This window comes from Accipiter gentilis, chromosome W (assembly GCF_929443795.1).
Source record: "Accipiter gentilis chromosome W, bAccGen1.1, whole genome shotgun sequence".
In the NCBI taxonomy this organism is placed as follows: domain Eukaryota; kingdom Metazoa; phylum Chordata; class Aves; order Accipitriformes; family Accipitridae; genus Astur; species Astur gentilis.
The window spans coordinates 6,463,190-6,482,063 of record NC_064918.1 but is presented as its reverse complement, the minus strand read 5'-3'; the positions used below and the strand labels follow the sequence as shown (position 1 = coordinate 6,482,063).

The 18,874-nt window shown below is 42.4% G+C and overlaps 2 protein-coding genes across 19 annotated transcripts in view; one reads left to right on the top strand and one right to left on the bottom strand.

The window, feature by feature from the left end:
• LOC126035245 (ras GTPase-activating protein 1) overlaps window positions 1-18,874 on the bottom strand; it is a 148,159-nt gene that overhangs the window by 59,080 nt on the left and 70,205 nt on the right. For all 17 annotated transcript variants that reach the window (XR_007504871.1, XR_007504872.1, XM_049793539.1 and 14 more), the window contains 2 exons: window positions 18,658-18,710; window positions 17,780-17,930 (listed from right to left, as the gene is read on the bottom strand). Coding sequence is in view for 15 of the 17 variants with exons in the window: in XM_049793539.1 (XP_049649496.1) it covers window positions 17,780-17,930; window positions 18,658-18,710 (204 nt within the window). In the remaining 2 variants the exon portion in view is untranslated. The remainder of the gene's footprint in view (window positions 1-17,779; window positions 17,931-18,657; window positions 18,711-18,874) is intronic.
• Window positions 1-18,874, top strand: part of LOC126035348 (uncharacterized) — a 247,848-nt gene that overhangs the window by 181,244 nt on the left and 47,730 nt on the right. The window lies entirely within an intron of this gene.

Here is an 18,874-nt window from a genome sequence, read left to right as displayed (position 1 = left end):
AACACATGTAGTATGAGAAACAAACAGGATGAACTGGAAGAATTGGTCAGTACCTAGAGCTATGGTGTCATTGGTATTAGTGAGACTTGGTAGAATGAGTCCCATGACTGGAGTGCTGGGATGGAGGGCTACAGGCTGTTCAGGAGGGATAGGCAGGGCAGGTGAGGTGGAGGTGTCACTGTATGTAAGGGAGAGGTGTGATTGTACAGCCCTTAAAGTTAGCGATGATGTGGTTGAGAGCCTCTGGGTGAGGATTAGGGGGATGGAAAACAAAGCAGATGTCGTAGTGGGTGCCTACTATCAATTGCCCAGCTGGGATGATAGCACTGATGAGTTATTCTACAGGCAATTAGCAGAAATTTCTGGATTGGTAGCCCTTGTCCTTATGGGAAATTTCAGCTTCCCAGGCATCAACTGGGAATATCATACTGCTGTGACAAGCAGGTCTGGGAAATTCCTGAAGTTTGTGGAAGATAACTTCTTATCACAAGTACTCAGTGAGCCAACTAGGAAACATGCCCTCCTAGACTTGTTGTTTGTGAATAGAGAAGGACTAATGAGGGATGTGATGGTAGGTAGCTGTCTTGGCCACAGTGATCATGAAATGGTCGAGTTAACATTTTTGGTGTAATGGGAAAAAAGGTCAACAGAGTTGCTACCCTGGATTTCAAGAGAGCAAATGTTAAGCTACTTGGGGAGCTAGTTAGCAGTGTCCCCTGGGAATCTTCTTTTGAGGGCTTAGGGTTCCATGAGTGCTGGTCAGTTTTTAAGAACCACCTTTTAGAAACACAGCAGCAAGCAATCCCATTGTGCTGCAAGTCAGGCAAGTGGGACAGAAGACCAGCTTGTCTGAACATGGAACCCCTCTTGGAACTCAGGAGGAAAAAGAAATTGTATGATCTCTGGAAGTGAGGTCAGGCTTTGAAGGAAGATTACAGAGCCCTGGTTTGCATATGGAGGGAGAAGGTGTGAAAGGCCAAAGCTCAACTAGAGTTGAAGCTGGCCAGTGTTGTGTCAGACAACAAGAAAGGCTTTTTTTAAGTATTTTAATAGCAAGAGGAGGTCTAAAGAAAACATTAGACTGACACTTGTTGAGGATGGTCACCTAACAAATAGGGATGAAGAAAAAGCAGAGGCATTCAATGAGTTTTTTGCCTCAGTCTTTAATAATACTGATTGACCTTGGGCTGCCCAGTCCCCTGAGTCGGAGGACCACGACTGTGGGAACAGTCACTTTCCATTTGTGGACACTGAAATTGTAAGGGACCAGGTGTATCAGTTGAATGTTCACAAGTCCATGGGGCCTGATGGGATTCATCCCAGAGTACTGAAGGAAGTAGCAGATGTTACGGCAGGACCCCTCTCCATCATCTACCAAAGGTCTGGAGAGTCTGGGGAGGTCCCCACTGACTGGAAGCTAGCCAATGATACTCCAATTTATAAAAAGGGCATGATGGAAGACCCAGGGAACTACAGACCTGTTAGTCTAACCTCAGTTCCTGGAAAAATTATGGGGAAGTTCACACTGGATGCTATTGAAAGGCATTTAAAGGACAATGCAATCATCAGGCACAGTCAACATGGGTTCAGAAAGGGAAAGTCCTGTTTAACTGATTTGATATCCTTCTATGACAGGGTCACCCGCCTGGTGGATGAATAGAAGGTGGTGGATGTATTTTTTCTGGATTTTAGTAAGGCTTTTGATACTGTCCCTCATGGCATCCTTCTGGGCAAGTTGTCCAACTGTGAGATGAGCAGATTCACGGTGCACTGAGTGAAGAAATGGCTGAAGGGCAGGGCTCGAAGGGTTGTAGTGAATGGGGCTACAACTGGCTGGAGACCGGTCACCAGCAGTGTTCCTCAGGGCTCAATCCTAGGGCCAGTTCTGTTCAATATCAACCATCTGGATGCAGGAGTTGAATGCACCATTAGCAAGTTTGCTGAGGATACTAAACTGGGAGGTGCTGTTGACTCTCTTGAGGGACAAGAGGCCTTGAAGAGGGATCTAGATAGATTGGAGCATTGGACAATCATCAATGGCATGAAATTTAACAAGACCAAATACTGGATTCAGCACCTGGGATGGAGTAATGCTGGACACAATCATAAATTGGGAGAGGAGTGGCTGGAGAGAAGCCCAGCAGAAAGGGATCTGGGGGTGCTGGTCAACAGCAGGCTCAACATGAGTCAGCAGTGTGCCCTGGCAGCCAAGAGGGCAAACCACATCCTGGGGTGCATTAAACACAGCATAACCAGCCGGTAAAAAGAGGCGATTATCCCTCTGTATTTAGCGTTGGTGCAGCCTCACCTTGACTATTGTGTGCAGTTCTAGGCCCCACAATTTAAGAAGGATGTTAAGGTCCTTGAATGCATCCAGAGGAGGGCAACAAAGCTGGTGAAAGGGCTGGAAGGCATGTCCTATGAGAAGCAGCTAAGGACTTTGGGTTTGTCTAGTTTGGAGAGAAGGAGGCTGAGGGGCAACCTCATTGCTCTCTACAGCTTCCTGAGGAGGGGAAGTGGAGAGGGAGGTGCTGATCTCTTCTCCCTGGTATCCAGTGACAGGAATGGTTCAAAGCTGCGCCAGGGGAGGTTCAGACTTGACATTAGGAAGCATTTCTTTACCGAGAGGGTGGTCAAACACTGGAATAGTCTTCCTAGAGAGGTGGACAATGCCCTTAGTAATATGCTTTAACTTATGGTCAGCCTGGGACAAGATGATCATTGTAGGTCCCTTCCAACTGGAACTATTCCAAACACACACACACACCCCTGCCCCCATCCCCCAAAAAACCCAACATAAAAAACCCTGCCACACGCACAAAAGACCACCACACACCACCACCACCAAACCACAAAAACACCCCAACCTGTAAAACATGGAAGTTATTCACAGAATAGTTGAGGTTGGAAGAGACCTCCAAGATCATCTAGTTTAAGTCCTCATCTCAAAGAAGGGTTAACAAGAATAGATTGCTTAGGACCTTGTTCAGTCATGTTTTGAGTATGTCTAAGCACAGAGACTCCACAAACTCTTTGGGCACCCTCTTCCAGTGTTCCATCACGCTCACAGTGGGAGGGGGAGGGAAGTAGTTTGTGTTCACATGGAATTGTCTGTATTTCAATTTGTGCCCACTGCCTCTTCTTCTGTCACTGGCCACCACTAAAAAGAGTCTGTCTCTCTCTTGTTTGCTCCCTCCTGTCGGGGGATGCAACAAGTCTACGGAATTCCTGACAGTTCGAGAACAGCGCGACCTTGAGCAGCTTGTAGTATATCCTTGAGAAGTCTGGAAAGATCCGAGAAGACCAGTACGAAAACAAGATAGTGATAAGAAGAACCGTCCTGACAAACTCACCAATCATGAATTGTTAGTTACTAAGCCAATCATATACTAACACATACTCTGAAGAAGGGGATAAAAAGGTGTGTTAGAACAATAAAGTAGCCATTTTGCGTGATCTATTACTTGTCGTGTCCGTCTCTACCGCGACAAATGGTGACCCCGATGCAACTGAGCGAACAGATCATCTAATGGTGATAAATCCAGCACTAGAGAGTGTAGGGTTCAGTTATATGGAAGTTAGTTATTGGACCTGAAAATAGCTCATGGTCACAAGATTGTTCCAGGCGCCTTTAGAAGGCCTTGAACAGAATAAATAAGAAGATAAAAGAAGAAAGATCCCAATTAGGAAAACACAGGTGCACATTCCACGATAAAGGGAACTTGGCACAAACAACCTCACTTCAGGGGCTTATCTTGACCAATTGGACTAAGACAAGTCTTGTATGCTCTAATTAACACAACCAATTATGTCTTATGTTTGTGCGCGTGGACAGTACCGATGTAACCAATCACCGCTTATGCTTATGCGCGTGGACAGTACGATGTAACCAATCACCGCTTATGCTTGTGCGTGTGGACACCAAGTGCTTGCATGTAGTAGCCAATCAAAGTCTCTCACCAACTTAGAGAATTGTATAAAAATGATTAGCTAAGCTCAATAAACTGGCGACTTTAATCATCACATTGGTGTTTCGTCGTCCGGGCCCCGCACGGATTAATCCCTAAACCCTACATTTGGCGACCTCCGACGTGATCCGAAGAGGAACAAGAGGCAACGCTACTGAAAAGGCGGGGGAATTGCCGCGGACCACGGTGGCTTGAAAGACAGCACCGGCACTGCTCGAGAGAGGCAGGACACTGCTTGGGAAAAGCAGGTAAAATCGTAAGCTTACGTTGATAAAAAGGGCGGCAAGGGTTTCGCAGCATCTGCGAGGGAAAAGACAGCCGGAAAGATATTTATGAGGCTGGTTGAAAAAACAGAGAAAAATATTAAAAAGGACAGAAACCTTTCAATTAGTGTGGGTACAGCTTTTGAGCTTAGTACCCAGAAAGCTATCGGAACCTCCCTATGGGATGAAATTAGTGACGGGTCTAAAGAAGTTAAAGATCTTGCAACTTTATGGAAATTGATTAAGACAACTCTGTAAGAAATGAAAGCAGATCGTAAAACGTCTGTGTCTGCTTTTGCTGCTCTCTCTCTCCAACCGCAAGCGAAAGGGAAAAGCGGGGAGAAAAACATAATGCAGCGAGAAAGACTTTTTGGAGCTTGTCCGCCTGCTCCTGTGCTCTTGACTTCTGCTCCACTCCCTGGGACTGCCGATATTAATCAGCCATCTGACAGTTCCCAAGCCTCCCTAACTGTACGATTAAAGGAAACTCTACAGAATCAGGGAGTGAGTAAAAATCCGCCTATGAGAAAACAGCCCCCAGATACCACCGTTCAACATGAACAAATTATACCTAGCATATACCCTGATTCAAATAATGCAAACGAGGATTTGGCTACTATAATACAAGAACAAGAGAAAGCTAAAATACATGCTGAAGCTCACGCTGTAGCACTCGCGGTAGCATTACGACTGATGGTGCGACAGGGAAAAGGAGACTACGGCCCATACAAAGACCCGCCCACGTGTCATCGGTGTGGTCAACCAGGGCATTTGAGACGTGCGTGCCCTCAACACATAGCAACGCAGCCTCGATCTGTGCCGGCACGGACTAACAGCAGCCGGTCAAACTTTCCTGGGGTCTGTGAGAGGTTGCAGAAGCCTCTGTACATCCACAAAAGCTATCGCTACACAAAGACATACGAAATGTACATGATGTACAAAAACTTGTCGGAGACCTGCAGTGGATCCGGCCTTATTGTGGTATCACCAATACAGACTTACAACCACTGTTGGACTTATTGCGGGGCAGCAATAGCCTAACTTCTGTACTACATCTAAGTGCGCCCGGGCAGCAAGCCTCGACAGCAATTGAGCAGAAAATCACATCATCTATGTCTGGCAGATATATCCCTGATTTGCCCATAAATTTGTATGTATGTAACTCAGATAAGGAAGTTGCGGGAATTTTGGGTCAGTGGGGTGAGCAACAAATACAAAACCCATTGGTAATACTAGAATGGATATTCTTGCCTGCTAGCATGTCAAAAACGGTAGTCACTAGAATTGAAGCTCTGGGGATGTGCATTCAAAAAGCAGGGGTAAGGGCGATACAAATTTCAGGGAGGCAAATGGACAAAATCATTTTACCTATGTCACTTGATATTGTGAGTAATGCCATGATGAAAAATGACTGCCTTGCAGTAGCTCTGCTGGACTTCAAGGGGGAAGTAGATAATCACTACCCCCCCCACCCATTATTTAAAACAATGTTAACAATGGAACCGCACTCTATTTGCAGCAATAAGCCGCTGGAAGCCATTACCGTTTTTACTGATGCTAGCAGCAAGACAGGTAAAGCAGGGTTTGTATATTTACAGGGCGGATCCTGGAAATCCGAAGTCATTCTGTCAGAGGGGTCAGTACAAGTGCTCGAGCTATTAGCCGTATGCTCTGTTTTTAAAAAATGGGATAAAACACCTGTCAACATTATTTCAGATTCTCAATATGTCGTGGGGATAGTCAAACGTATGCATAGGTCCCTACTAAAAACTGTAAACAATAAGCAGCTGTTTATGACACTTTTGAAATTATGGATGTTACTAACAGAGCGGACAGACTTATTTTTTATCGATCATGTTCGTAGCCATACAACGCTGCCGGGATTCATTGTGGAAGGTAATGCGCGCGCGGATCAGCTGGTAGTAGCCAATGCAAACATCTATTTTAATACACCCAAACCTGATTTGTTTGGACAAGCACTACTATCCCATAAATTTTATCATCAGTCGGCAAAAGCGCTGAGTAAACAATTTAATCTTCCATTGCAGCAAACCAGAGCTATTCTTGCTGCTTGCCCAGACTGTGCGAATATTCCAAACTTACAACCACAGGGGGTGAACCCCCGGGGATTATCACCATTGCAAATTTGGCAAACAGATGTTACGGAATATCCCAGTTTTGGGAGATATAAATTTATTCATGTATCTATTGACACATATTCGAACCTTATGTGGGCTACTGTTCATATATCAACCAATGCTAAAGCCGTAATTAAGCACCTTTTGGCAGCATTTGCTGCCATGGGAGTGCCAACAGAAATTAAAACAGACAATGGCCCGGGATATCGCTCACAGTCATTAGAAACATTTTTACAGATGTGGGGGGTAGCTCATAATTTTGGCGTACCCCACAATTCCACTGGTCAAGCTATTGTTGAACGTGCACATCGGACCTTAAAGGATCATTTAAACATTTTAAAAACGGGGGAAGATATGCGGCACTGTACTCCCCAAGAGTTAATAAGTAAAGCACTGTATGTTTTGAATTGGCTACAGCCACGTGGTACTGAGGATCAGATCCCAATTAATAGGCATATGTGTGGGAACAAAAATGTTGATAAAAATCAGCCGCAAGTTTCAGTATTCGATCCGGTTTTACAGCAGTGGCAAGGACCTTGCAAATTATTTACATGGGGAAGAGGGTATGCTTGTGTTTCCACAGGTAACGAACAACCCCATTGGATACCGGCGAAATGGGTCAAGCCGTGGATTGAGCGACCAGATGCCACAGACAACTCAGAAGAGCAAGAGCAAGAAGCAGCAGAGACGTCAGCAGGTCCTGAAGCCCTAGATAGACCGACTAGACAAATCACGACGGAGACCGGCAGTCAATGTGGAGATCAAGAATGCATGTAAAAAACATGGAGTATGATATAGTTTTTGAATATGTATTTTAGTGCGAGTGGGTAGAAAAGAGAGTAAATTAAAAAAAAAAAAAAAAAAAAAAAAATTTTTTTTACCATTGTAACAGACATTCAACTAATCATAATCAACTAACCTACTAACCTATAACTAATTGTATAGAGGCTAAGCAGTTTAGAATAAGTGCTGTAGAGAATAAGTAAATATATATATATAGTTTAATGTTAATCAGTCCGCAGCGAAACATTACTCACAGAAGCCGAGTGTGGAAGTAGTTTTCAGATACCTGATATGTAGTCATTCATAAAAAAAAAAAAAAAAAAAAAAAAAAAAAAAATTACTGAAATTAGAAATAAGGTCATAGACTTAGTTAAGAATCTAGAAATAGGGCGATGGGAAGGTCCATTTTTCATTAATAACCTCGGGGCAAGATTCTGCTTATGTTTTCACAGGTGCCAGCCCCTGATGGACTTCCGTTTGATTTATGCGACCATCATCACCTGAAGCATCATAGATGGTGCGGCAATACAAATTCCACCTCAGCCAAAAACTAATGCGTAGGTCATCTTAGCTAACGTAACAGATTAAAATTCTCAGTGCATTACGGCCGCATCACAAAGCCCATGAACGAATTGATAAGATAACTATGACTTGTGCAGTGCGCCTGGCCAGCGAGTGTATGCGTCATAGGTTTTTAATTGAGGTGGCTTTTGGCACACGCTGGCCACGTGTGCTAAAATCCATTCCTCTGAAAATGTATAAATACCGGGATTTTCCGAAGAGCATCAGGCTGGTGTGCAGCAAAACCATAGTTGCCTCTGTAGGGACACCCACATAAAACTGACACCTACTGATTGCTGGGCTAAGTTTGCGGAACAAGACAGCAATATGCTATTCAAAAAAAAAAAAAAAAAAAAAAAAAAAAGGCGAGAGAGGGGGAGATGTAGGGTTCAGTTATATGGAAGTTAGTTATTGGACCTGAAAATAGCTCATGGTCACAAGATTGTTCCAGGCGCCTTTAGAAGGCCTTGAACAGAATAAATAAGAAGATAGAAGAAGAAAGATCCCAATTAGGAAAACACAGGTGCACATTCCACGATAAAGGGAACTTGGCACAAACAACCTCACTTCAGGGGCTTATCTTGACCAATTGGACTAAGACAAGTCTTGTATGCTCTAATTAACACAACCAATTATGTCTTATGTTTGTGCGCGTGGACAGTACCGATGTAACCAATCACCGCTTATGCTTATGCGCGTGGACAGTACGATGTAACCAATCACCGCTTATGCTTGTGCGTGTGGACACCAAGTGCTTGCATGTAGTAGCCAATCAAAGTCTCTCACCAACTTAGAGAATTGTATAAAAATGATTAGCTAAGCTCAATAAACTGGCGACTTTAATCATCACATTGGTGTTTCGTCGTCCGGGCCCCGCACGGATTAATCCCTAAACCCTACAGAGAGAAGTATACCAGCGGCGACGAGAGCTGCGAAAGAGTATACCGGCAGCGAGAAAAGCTGCGGAGACGGAGCCCGGTGAAGCTGAGAGCAGTGGAATCTGCCTGGTCCGGACCTGAGCCTAGACACCTAATAAGGTGAGCCACCGGGGACTAAACTGTTAGAATGGGGCAGAAATTAACAAAAGAAAAGGAGACGATTTTGTCTACCTGGAAAGCCCTGTTAAAAAGAAAAGGGGTTAAAACCCCAGAACAAAGCCTGAAACGGATTTTAATACGGTGTAAGATGCAAGGCTTTACAGCCACAACAGTTACTGCATTCAGTGTGGATGCATGGCAAACAGTGGGCTGGAAAATGTTTGATGAGATCTCTAAAGGACAGAAAGAGCTCTGTAAGTTGGTGATCGTATGGCGTCTATTACGTGAGACCCTGAAGGAATGGAAAGCAGAATGTGATGCGAAAGATCAGCAAAAGAAAGATGAGAAATCAGAAAATGTTATCAATGAAAAAGTTTCTGCTCAAGTAACAGCTGCGGCCGATGCTGCAATATCAGCAGTTGCGGGCAGAAAACCCCTCACAAGCAAAATCAGATCATACCCTTATTCACCTCCTCCTCCTACACCATTAATTACTTTACCGGGCGATGAGGGGCCCTCCTCACCTACTGGTGCGGCGGCAGAAGGGGTGACTCCATCAGCCCCCCCCGAAGAGAAAAATGTGGCGATTAACACTGAGCCGGAAAGCCAGGGCAGTAACGAAAGCCAGGGCCGTACCGAAAGTGAGGGCCGAAAGGATGGTGAGACTCAAACCGAATGTGAGGGCCGCACGGAAAATGAGAGCAAAAATGAAGCTGAGGCAGAAAAATCTCTAATTGACGCTATGCGATCCCTGCAACTCGCAGATAAAACCATACCAAAAGAACCCCTGCCATGGACTCTCCCTCCGTCCACAGTAACTGTGGCCCCGAGATCCCCTGATCAATTTTGGGAGGGAGTTAGAAGATATGCTGCCGACTCCGGCAACTGGGATCTAGTAGAACGCCTCAGCCCATGCTCTCTAACACCTGCATTTCTAAAGCCTCTAGATAACGCAGCAGGGGCTCCTGTTACATTTCCTGTTTTCAAACCTACTGCAGGCACAAACCGGCACGATGAGCACAATCCCATAGGCTGGAGAGTAGTGCAGGATTTGCAGAATAAAGTACAAAAATTTTGAATCAATTCTCCTGAGGTAATGCAACTTATTCGTATAATTAGCACAGATCTGCTGTGTCCATATGATATTATGCATCTAGCACAAGTGCTGTTTCAGCCCGTACAATTGCAAGTATTTCAATCCACCTGGAGGCAGATGGCATGCGCGGCGGCGCTGCATAATTCACGACTGCCACAGGGTGACCCGAGATTAGGCCTTGGAGAGGATGCTTTGCTTGGTGAAGGGCAGCATAGTAACCCTCAGCTACAGGTTACATGGCCTCCGCTGGCTCTCGAACAAGCACGAAATATAGGCCTTATGGCAATAAAGCGAACAATGGATATGGCAGCTCCGAAGCAAAAATACATCACTATCCGCCAAGGCCCCACAGAACCCTTTTTACAATTTGTAGAAAAAATATCTGCTGCCCTGGAAAAACAGGTAGAAGATGAGGTCTTAAGACAAATGCTATGCAAACAGTTGGTAAAAGATAATGCTAATGAGGACTGTCAAAAGATCATACAGGCTCTGCCAGGAGATCCTTCTGTCCCTGACATGGTAGCTGCATGTTCTAAAGTTGGGACGCTGGTACACACAGTGACCACCATAGTGAATGCTATGAGAAATTCTGGAAAGTGCTCTGGGTGTGGCAGCGAAGGGCACATCATGGTAACTTCTCCACACAAAACATCACCAGGTAAACAACCGGTGCACCACTCACCGGAGATTACTTACAAGAAATGTGGGAAATCAGGACACCTTGCAAAACAATGTCGTTCCAAATTTCATGCTAATGGACAGCCGCTACAGGAAAACCACAAAATGAGTGTGAGAGGGCGCGCAAGGAGAACAAATCCCCTCCCGACAGCCGGCCAATTCCTCTCTGCGAACAATTGTCAGCTGCGACAGCTGGCTTAGCAGGGTTGGATGTATCCACTGCCGAGACAGTAACTCTAGCCACGAAAGACATCGTTAAGGTCCCTCTTAATGCAAGGGGTCCTATAGGACGGGGACTGAGTGCATTGCTACTGGGAAGATCAGGTAGCACGTTGAATGGAATAATCGTGCATGTGGGAGTTATTGATGCTGCTTTAACAGGTCAAATTTGTGCGATGATTTTGACCCCCTACCCACCAGTACCAATCCCTAAAGGTACTCGCATTGCTCAACTTGTTCCTTTTTCGAGTTCTATTTCAAAAGCAGAACAGCGACTGCGATGCGCTGGAGGCTTCAGCTCCACGGGACCCCCTCAGGTCTGCTGGTCTCAGACTGTCTCATCATCCTGACCACATATGACGTGCACACTGTCGAATCACGGAAGATCTCCGACTACAGTAAGGCTTGCAGGGCTCCTGGAAACCGGAGCTGATGTGACTATTATTGCCGATTATCTGTGGTCGTCTACCTGGCCAACAGAGGAGGCTGGTATGGGAGTAGTGGGGCTGGGAGGATCCACACGTGCAAAGATAGCAGCCACTCCAGTTCCGATTGCCAATCCTGAGGGCCAACAGGCAGTTATTAAACCATATGTGATGGCAGCTCCCCTCAATTTATGGGGGAGGGATTGCTTGTTGCAGTGGGGGGTGAGAATTATCACAGATTTTTAACGGGGGCCACTGTGCTGCAGGGTGTTAGACAACCCATGCTTGTTTTAACTTGGTTAACAAATAACCCTGTGTGGGTGGATCAGTGGCCTCTACCACTTGAAAAAATTAAAGGCCCTGCAAGAATTGGTAGCAGAACAACTAGCTGCCGGACACATTGAACCATCTCACAGTCTGTGGAATGCTCCAGTGTTTGTGAAAAAAAAAGAAATCAGGAAAATGGCGATTTTTGCATGACCTGTGGCAAGTCAATGCTGTCATTGCCATGATGGGGGCTCTGCAACCAGGCATGCCTTCACCTGCCATGATCCCTCAAGATTGGGAAATCATTGTCATGGACCTTAAGGGTTGTTTTTTTTTACAATTCCACTAGCTTCCCAAGACAAAAAAAAAAAAAAAAAAATTAAAAAATTTTTGCATTCTCTGTGCCTTCTATCAATCATGCAGAACCAGCAAAAAGATATCAATGGAGAGTTCTGCCACAGAGCATGAAAAATTCACCAACCACTTGTCAATCGTTTGTTGCACAAGCTCTGTCACCTGTACGGAAAAAATTCCCTACTAGTTATAGTTATCACTATATGGATGACATTCTGTTAGCGTCAGACAACAAGGAGCAGTTGAATGGCATGAACAATTTGGCCACGAATTTGCTACAACAATATGAGTTAGTTATTGCCCCTGAAAAAGAGCAAAAAATAGCACCCTGGAAATATTTGGGAATGACAATTACAAATAAGCAGGTTGTGCCCCAACCTGTGAAACTTAACCCTGCAGTTAAGACACTCGGTGATGTACAGAAATTAATGGGATCCTTGAACTGGATCAGGCCCTATCTTGGACTGACCAATTCGCAGTTACAACCTCTATTAGACTTATTAAAAAATTCCAATGATCCAACAGAACCCAGAATATTGAATAAGGAAGTGTTAAATGTAATTCACAGGGTGGAACAATGTATACACAAGAAATTTGTTTCTCAAATTGATCTGTCTCAATTGGTACAATTCTTTGTACTAATTGACAAAACTGTGCCATTTGGTGCTTTGGTGCAGTGGAATTCTGAGTGGGATGACCCATTACATATTTTAGAATGGATGTTTTTGTCATTTCTGGCCACGGAAAACTGCTCCTGGCTTGTTTGAACTTATTGTTGATGTAATCATAAAAGCCAGAAAACGATGTGTAGAACTAACATGACGTGATCCAGCTACTATTGTTTTACCTGTTCAAAATTGGTACTTTGAATGGTGTCTGGCAAACAATTACAAGCTGCAAGTGGCTATGGCGGGTTTTCAAGGACAGATCTCGTATCATCTACCGTCGCACCCGCTCCTGAAATTTGCTCGAGAAATACCATTTGGTCAGAAAAGCTTAAGCCAGCCGGAACCTGTGAAAGGCCCTACTGTCTTCACAGATGGTTCTGGAAACACAGGTAAAGCAGCAGTAGTATGGTATGAAAACAACAACTGGAACAGCAAAGTAGTGTATCAAAATGGTTCTCCACAAATAGTAGAGCTGCGTGCACATGGCACACTGAAGCAGCAGCTTCAAAAACAAAAAGGGGGAATGATTGGGGAGCCACCACAGGCATGTTTAGATAACGTGGTTTATGTTCTTAGCTTTCTCTATTATGGGGATAATTCTTCTCTACCTCCTTTTTTCAACACTTCTCTTTTTTCAACACAGAATTTACAAAGAGGCATCAAAGTACATGTTAAAGATTTAGTTACTGGTCAGTGGAGTGGACCATGTGAGCTGTTAACCTGGGGGCGAGGTTATGCTTGTGTTTCTACAGATACAGGCCCACAATGGACTCCCGCTTGATTTGAATGACCATCATCATCTGGAACATCCCAGAGGGTGCGGCAATATTAATACCACCTCAACCAAAAACTAAGTGTAGATCACCTTGACCAATATAACAGGTCAAGATTCTCTGTGCATTGCAACCGCATCACAAAGTCCATGAACCAGTAGAGAGGATGACTATGACTCATGCAGCGTGCCTGGCCAGCGAGCGCATGCGTCATAGGTTGCAAATGAGGCGGATTTTTGGCACCCGCTGGCCACGTGTGCTGGAATCTGTTCCTCTACAAATGTATAAATACCGGGATTTTCCGAAGAGCATCGGACTGGTGTACGGCAAGGCCATCGTTGCCTCCGTGGGGACGCCCACATAAAGCTGGCACCTACCGATTGCTGGGCTGAATTTGCGGAGCAAGACAGCACGAGAATGTACAGATGGTTCATCTACTCACAGTCCTCGGATGGACGTAGGCATGGATACCACCGCAAACCAAAGAAAACATCTGGATGACCCTGGCTGACGTGACTGGACAAGATTGCTTATACCTTAGTACAACACCACCAAGCTATCCCTTTTTCACAGGTTTAATAGGGGGTTACACTGACATCGACAAAGTTTAAGAACTTATTGATGGAGACCCCTGTGCAGCAGGTCATGGACTCAATGGATGGGAATGCCTGGTTTTCACGGATCGGGCATTAACCCTCATTGCCACCCCAGGAATCACAAATTCTGGGGTCCCTGAATACAGACTGGTGTAGTATTATCAGATTTACTGCTAGACATTGATAGTGTCAGACATGCTACGCTATAAAATAGAGCTGCAATTGATTTCTTGCTTTTAGCACAAGGACAAAGATATTTGAGGGTTGGGGATTATCTGGATGGTTGATATCTCTGCTCAAGACTGTGGGGGTAGTGATCTTGATTGTGATAACTATGCTTCTAATGTTGCCCTGTCTTTTCAGCCTTCTGCAAAGGGCCCTGCAGAGGGCAGCCAGGATATTTTTAGCACAAATACAAAAAGGGGGAATTGTCGGGGGATGCAACAAGTCTACGGAATTCCTGACAGTTCGAGAACAGCGTGACCTTGAGCAGCTTGTAGTATATCCTTGAGAAGTCTGGAAAGATCCGAGAAGACCAGTACGAAAACAAGATAGTGATAAGAAGAACCGTCCTGACAAACTCACCAATCATGAATTGTTAGTTACTAAGCCAATCATATACTAACACATACTCTGAAGAAGGGGATAAAAAGGTGTGTTAGAACAATAAAGTAGCCATTTTGCGTGATCTATTACTTGTCGTGTCCGTCTCTACCGCGACACCCTCCCATCAGGTATTTATACACAGTGATAAGATTTCCTGCCCCCAACCTTCTCTTCTCAAAGCTGAACAGTCCCAGCTCTCTCCACCTGTCCTCATATGACAGATACTCTAATCCCTTCATCATCTTCATGGCCCTTTGCTAGAAGCCTACAACACCTGGACTCAGTATTCCCAGTCTCCCATCCAAGTACTAACTGGGCCCAATGCTGCTTAGCTTCTGAGATGAGATGAAATAGAACATGTTCAGGATGGTGTGGCCACACGCTAGTAAGCATGTATTTTCTGTCTGAGATTTCACGACATTCAGTTAGTAAAATCGCCCCCCCCCCCCCCCCAACGGACTTTGCCAATTTATACATGAAAAAGTAGATATTACTCCAGTAGTCATTTGTCTATCTTATCCATGGAATAAACAGAAAGATCAAGAAAGTTACATGTTTTACTGAAGTCCATGGGAAAATACTATTTCATTATATAGTCAAAATAATCCACTCAATATGTATTTAACATTTCCTATATATTAGGACCTTCAAATAGACAACTATAAGACAAGACTACAGATTGGCTGTTTTGTAGAGATGATATAAGAAATAATGAAAGCAGACTTCCATATGAGAGAGTGTAAATACAGTCTGTTAGTTATACTCATCAATAGAAGTTTTGAGCAATTTATATACAGAATGGTGGGAGAATATGCAAAGGAAAAAGGTTAGTGGAAAAAGTAGTCTTCCTATGCATCACAGAACACTAGATTCCTGAGATGTACCCAGGAATTTTTCCCCATGATCACCCAGAATAATTTTGGCTTGTTTTTGGAATATAGGCAGAGACATAGCATTGCTTACATAGGTTGCGGACCTTCCAGTCCCATGTGTGGATATTCAAATTACCTGGGAAATAAAACAATAGTCAACTTTTGAGTTGGTTTCCTTACTATTTTTCAGGCTCTTACTTTTGTATGGAAAATCTTGGTTTATAATTTATGTGACTATAACTGTAATCAATACTCTGCAAACAAAGAATAGATTTGCTTTATTTTATCCATTTTTTTAATCCCACTTACAATCACTAAAACTGCAAGAGAAGCATATTAAGAGAAACAACACTACTACCAAGAATGATTTTTATAAAATTCCAGTCTAATACTAGTATCAGATTAAAAGCAGATACCTTCAGAGCATTTAAAGAAATAGCTTACTATAAAAAGATCAATGAAAATTATTAAACAGATGCATTTAAACAAGCAGCACTTCTTCAACCTCTAGTTTTTCACCTTGAAGACAAACTCTACATTTTTAGATAAGTTATAAAAGAAGAAAAACAGATTTTCTCTCTACCTCAAGAAATGCTCATAAATCATTTCATTATCTTGCATAAATTCATACTTCCTATGTTTCTGTTCTGGATTCAATGCCACTGGATTCAATGCTTTTCAGCCACTTCTGATTGTTCCATACAACAATCCACATTAGTCTTCATATATTTAAAGACTTCCTTCTTCCAGTGTCCATAATGAATAAAACAGTACAAATATTAAAAAGCCCACAGAAAGTTATTCCTTTTTTCCTATTTCTTATTTATTGCCCTCTGCAGTAGATCTTATGGTAAATAATTTGGGGCAGTTGCCACCTACATTTTGCATCATTATCTTGCATTACATACTGTTTGAACTTCCAAGAAGTTTATTAACTTTCAGTAAATACTAACTTGGACAGAATTTGAGCCTAGGAGTATATCAGTAATTCCCCAAAACATTCAACAAAAACTTGAAGTCTTTCAAAGCCAAGCAGTTCTCTTTCACTGAGGAGGATCTTTGCAACCTAGGTACCAAAATATTCAAAACCCCCTCCAAAACCATATTATCATAATTTAGTGATGCTTAATCTTTTAATCTTGTTTTCCCTCCCATGTCAAGGAAAGAATCTTCTCTAGGTAAATGTATTTTATATATACACTTCAAGTGAATCCAGCAGTAGGAAATTAATTTCCTAAAGTAATAACTTATTGCAGTAAGCTTCTGGAGCTATACTATCTAATGTTGCAAAGCCATTTGAGACTAATAAGACTTCCACTAATTTGCTAATTAGTTTGACATCACCTAGGGTGTGGGCTTTTAGCCTATCATCCTCCTAATAAGCCATGTAACTAGAGAATGGGCAAAAGAGGATTTACCTTCATCAAAGGCTGACACTGCAGCTAGCTTGATTTTCAATGAGGATGTCTGGAGGCCAGACTGATTAATGTAGAAGGTACTCAAGCAGCCTGTGTGTGGGATATACATAGGTTAATAAGGTTCCAATTGCTTAGTCTCAAACCATTGTCCATTTGAAATCATATGAAAAAGTCCACTGAACTTCTTGGTTAAGAGACCTCAACGTTTTCTCAGACACACCAGCTGCTGGATCTCTATCCACTCAGAAGCCAAACTGGAAGTGAGAGAAATTCTCTATTGGGATGAAGAATACCCTGGTTCTAGATAAACAAGTCTGGAAAATTTCTGATTATGTGATAGGCAATAGCCTCAATTAAAAGAAAAAGTTGAGTTTTCACTACTGAGAAGTCTTGATAATCTTATTCATAGAGTTGTCACAGATTCAAGGATGGAGCTGTATTGATAGCTTCTTCCACAAAAGGGGAAACTTATCTCTTGTCATTTCTTTTTGTACATAGTAACATATTTTTATACCCATGGCAAAACAAACCCATCCCAAGTTTCATCACTCTAAATGAAGTGATCTGCACTTCTGACCAAAGTATCATTCACATGTTTTAAGGTGTTTAATTTAATGACTTTTTTCAACGATGAAGATAATTTCTCCCTTTCTTGTCAATACCCATTTCTATTATTTATACTTTAAAATCCCTACTGAATGTCTCCGATAAAACTAACATTTTAATTTTCCCCTTTCATATACACAAAACTCCCTATTATAAATAGTAGCTTCCAAGACAACACAGCATTCTCCTAATTATATGTCATAATCCAATTTATAGGGTGAAGAAAATCATTTACAGGAGAAAAATACTTCAAAAGAAACAAGTTACACTTAAGCTTTTGAAGGCTTTTAGAATGTGCTTAGTTACAACTAACTACTAAGCAAGTTAGTTAAAACTCTTAGTATATTCTTAAGAAATACCGAAATCTTGTAATCATATCAGTAAGTTATCAGCAATACATTATACAAATTCATTACGGAAGTATAAAATACACACAACTATTAAAACTTACCTATTATAATATCTGCCTCCCATCATAAACTGATTGCTTGACGTTGGACATATTTTAAAACGCTGAATATTTTCACTGGTCCGAAAATAAAGTGAATAATCACCAGGTGTATTATCTGAAGGCCTCACAAGAAAACTGCACACCTGACCAACTGAAAAGATATCATAATACAGTATTATTCACTGTTACTTATCTTAGTGTCATGAACTCTTATCAAAGCTCTTTCTGTATAAATTAGCAAGAATTGCACACTTAAAGGAGAAAGTCTGATGTAAGTTCCAACAAGCCACATTCTTTACCCAAATGGAATGAAGTAGTACTAAACTGCCAAAGTTAATGCAAAATCATTTGGCTGTAGCTGACAACCTATCCCCACTTTTGCCACCTCTTTACAAGAACATATGGTGTGTGTGTGGGAGGTTTGACAATGTTTTCAAAAAAACCTAAAGAATTTTGTTCTCATATTTAAGGTATGTTATTTGATGGTATGAGTCAGAAATCTTGATGCTTTCATTTTAAAAATTATTTCCTCTATGAGGAGACTAAAAAAAGTTTATAATACATTCTCCCATAAGTACATAACAGTATTTTCTCCTCAGCATTTTGATGAAGCCCAAGATATTTTTTTATTTATGTATATTACAAAAATTAAAAAAAATTAACTATTTCAATTAGAATTATGAAACTAACTGTACTTGAGAACATAAAAAAAAATACTCAATGCTCAGCCATGAGGTTTTTTTCCCCATATAGTAGCAACCACAAGTCTGATGCTCATATGTTCATACAGAAAAAACAGGTTTTGCTGCAGTCTGTTATAAACAGGATTACTTTGTGTCATTCTACTACCACTGTATTTCCATCTGAAATACAAGTACCTGTCATCAGCAAATTGTAAGCCTCTTGTTTGGAGATCTTCCCATGGAACCATCTTAAAGATGAAGAGAAAAATTAGAAAGCAAGACTATCAGCTCTCTTTCTTAGTTGTTGTGACATCTAAGGCTCTGACACCTATGTATTAATCTTTATTTAAAAAATCTAGTATGTATAGATTATATAAGCAACTGTTATGTTACTCAGCGATTCTGTTTTTCT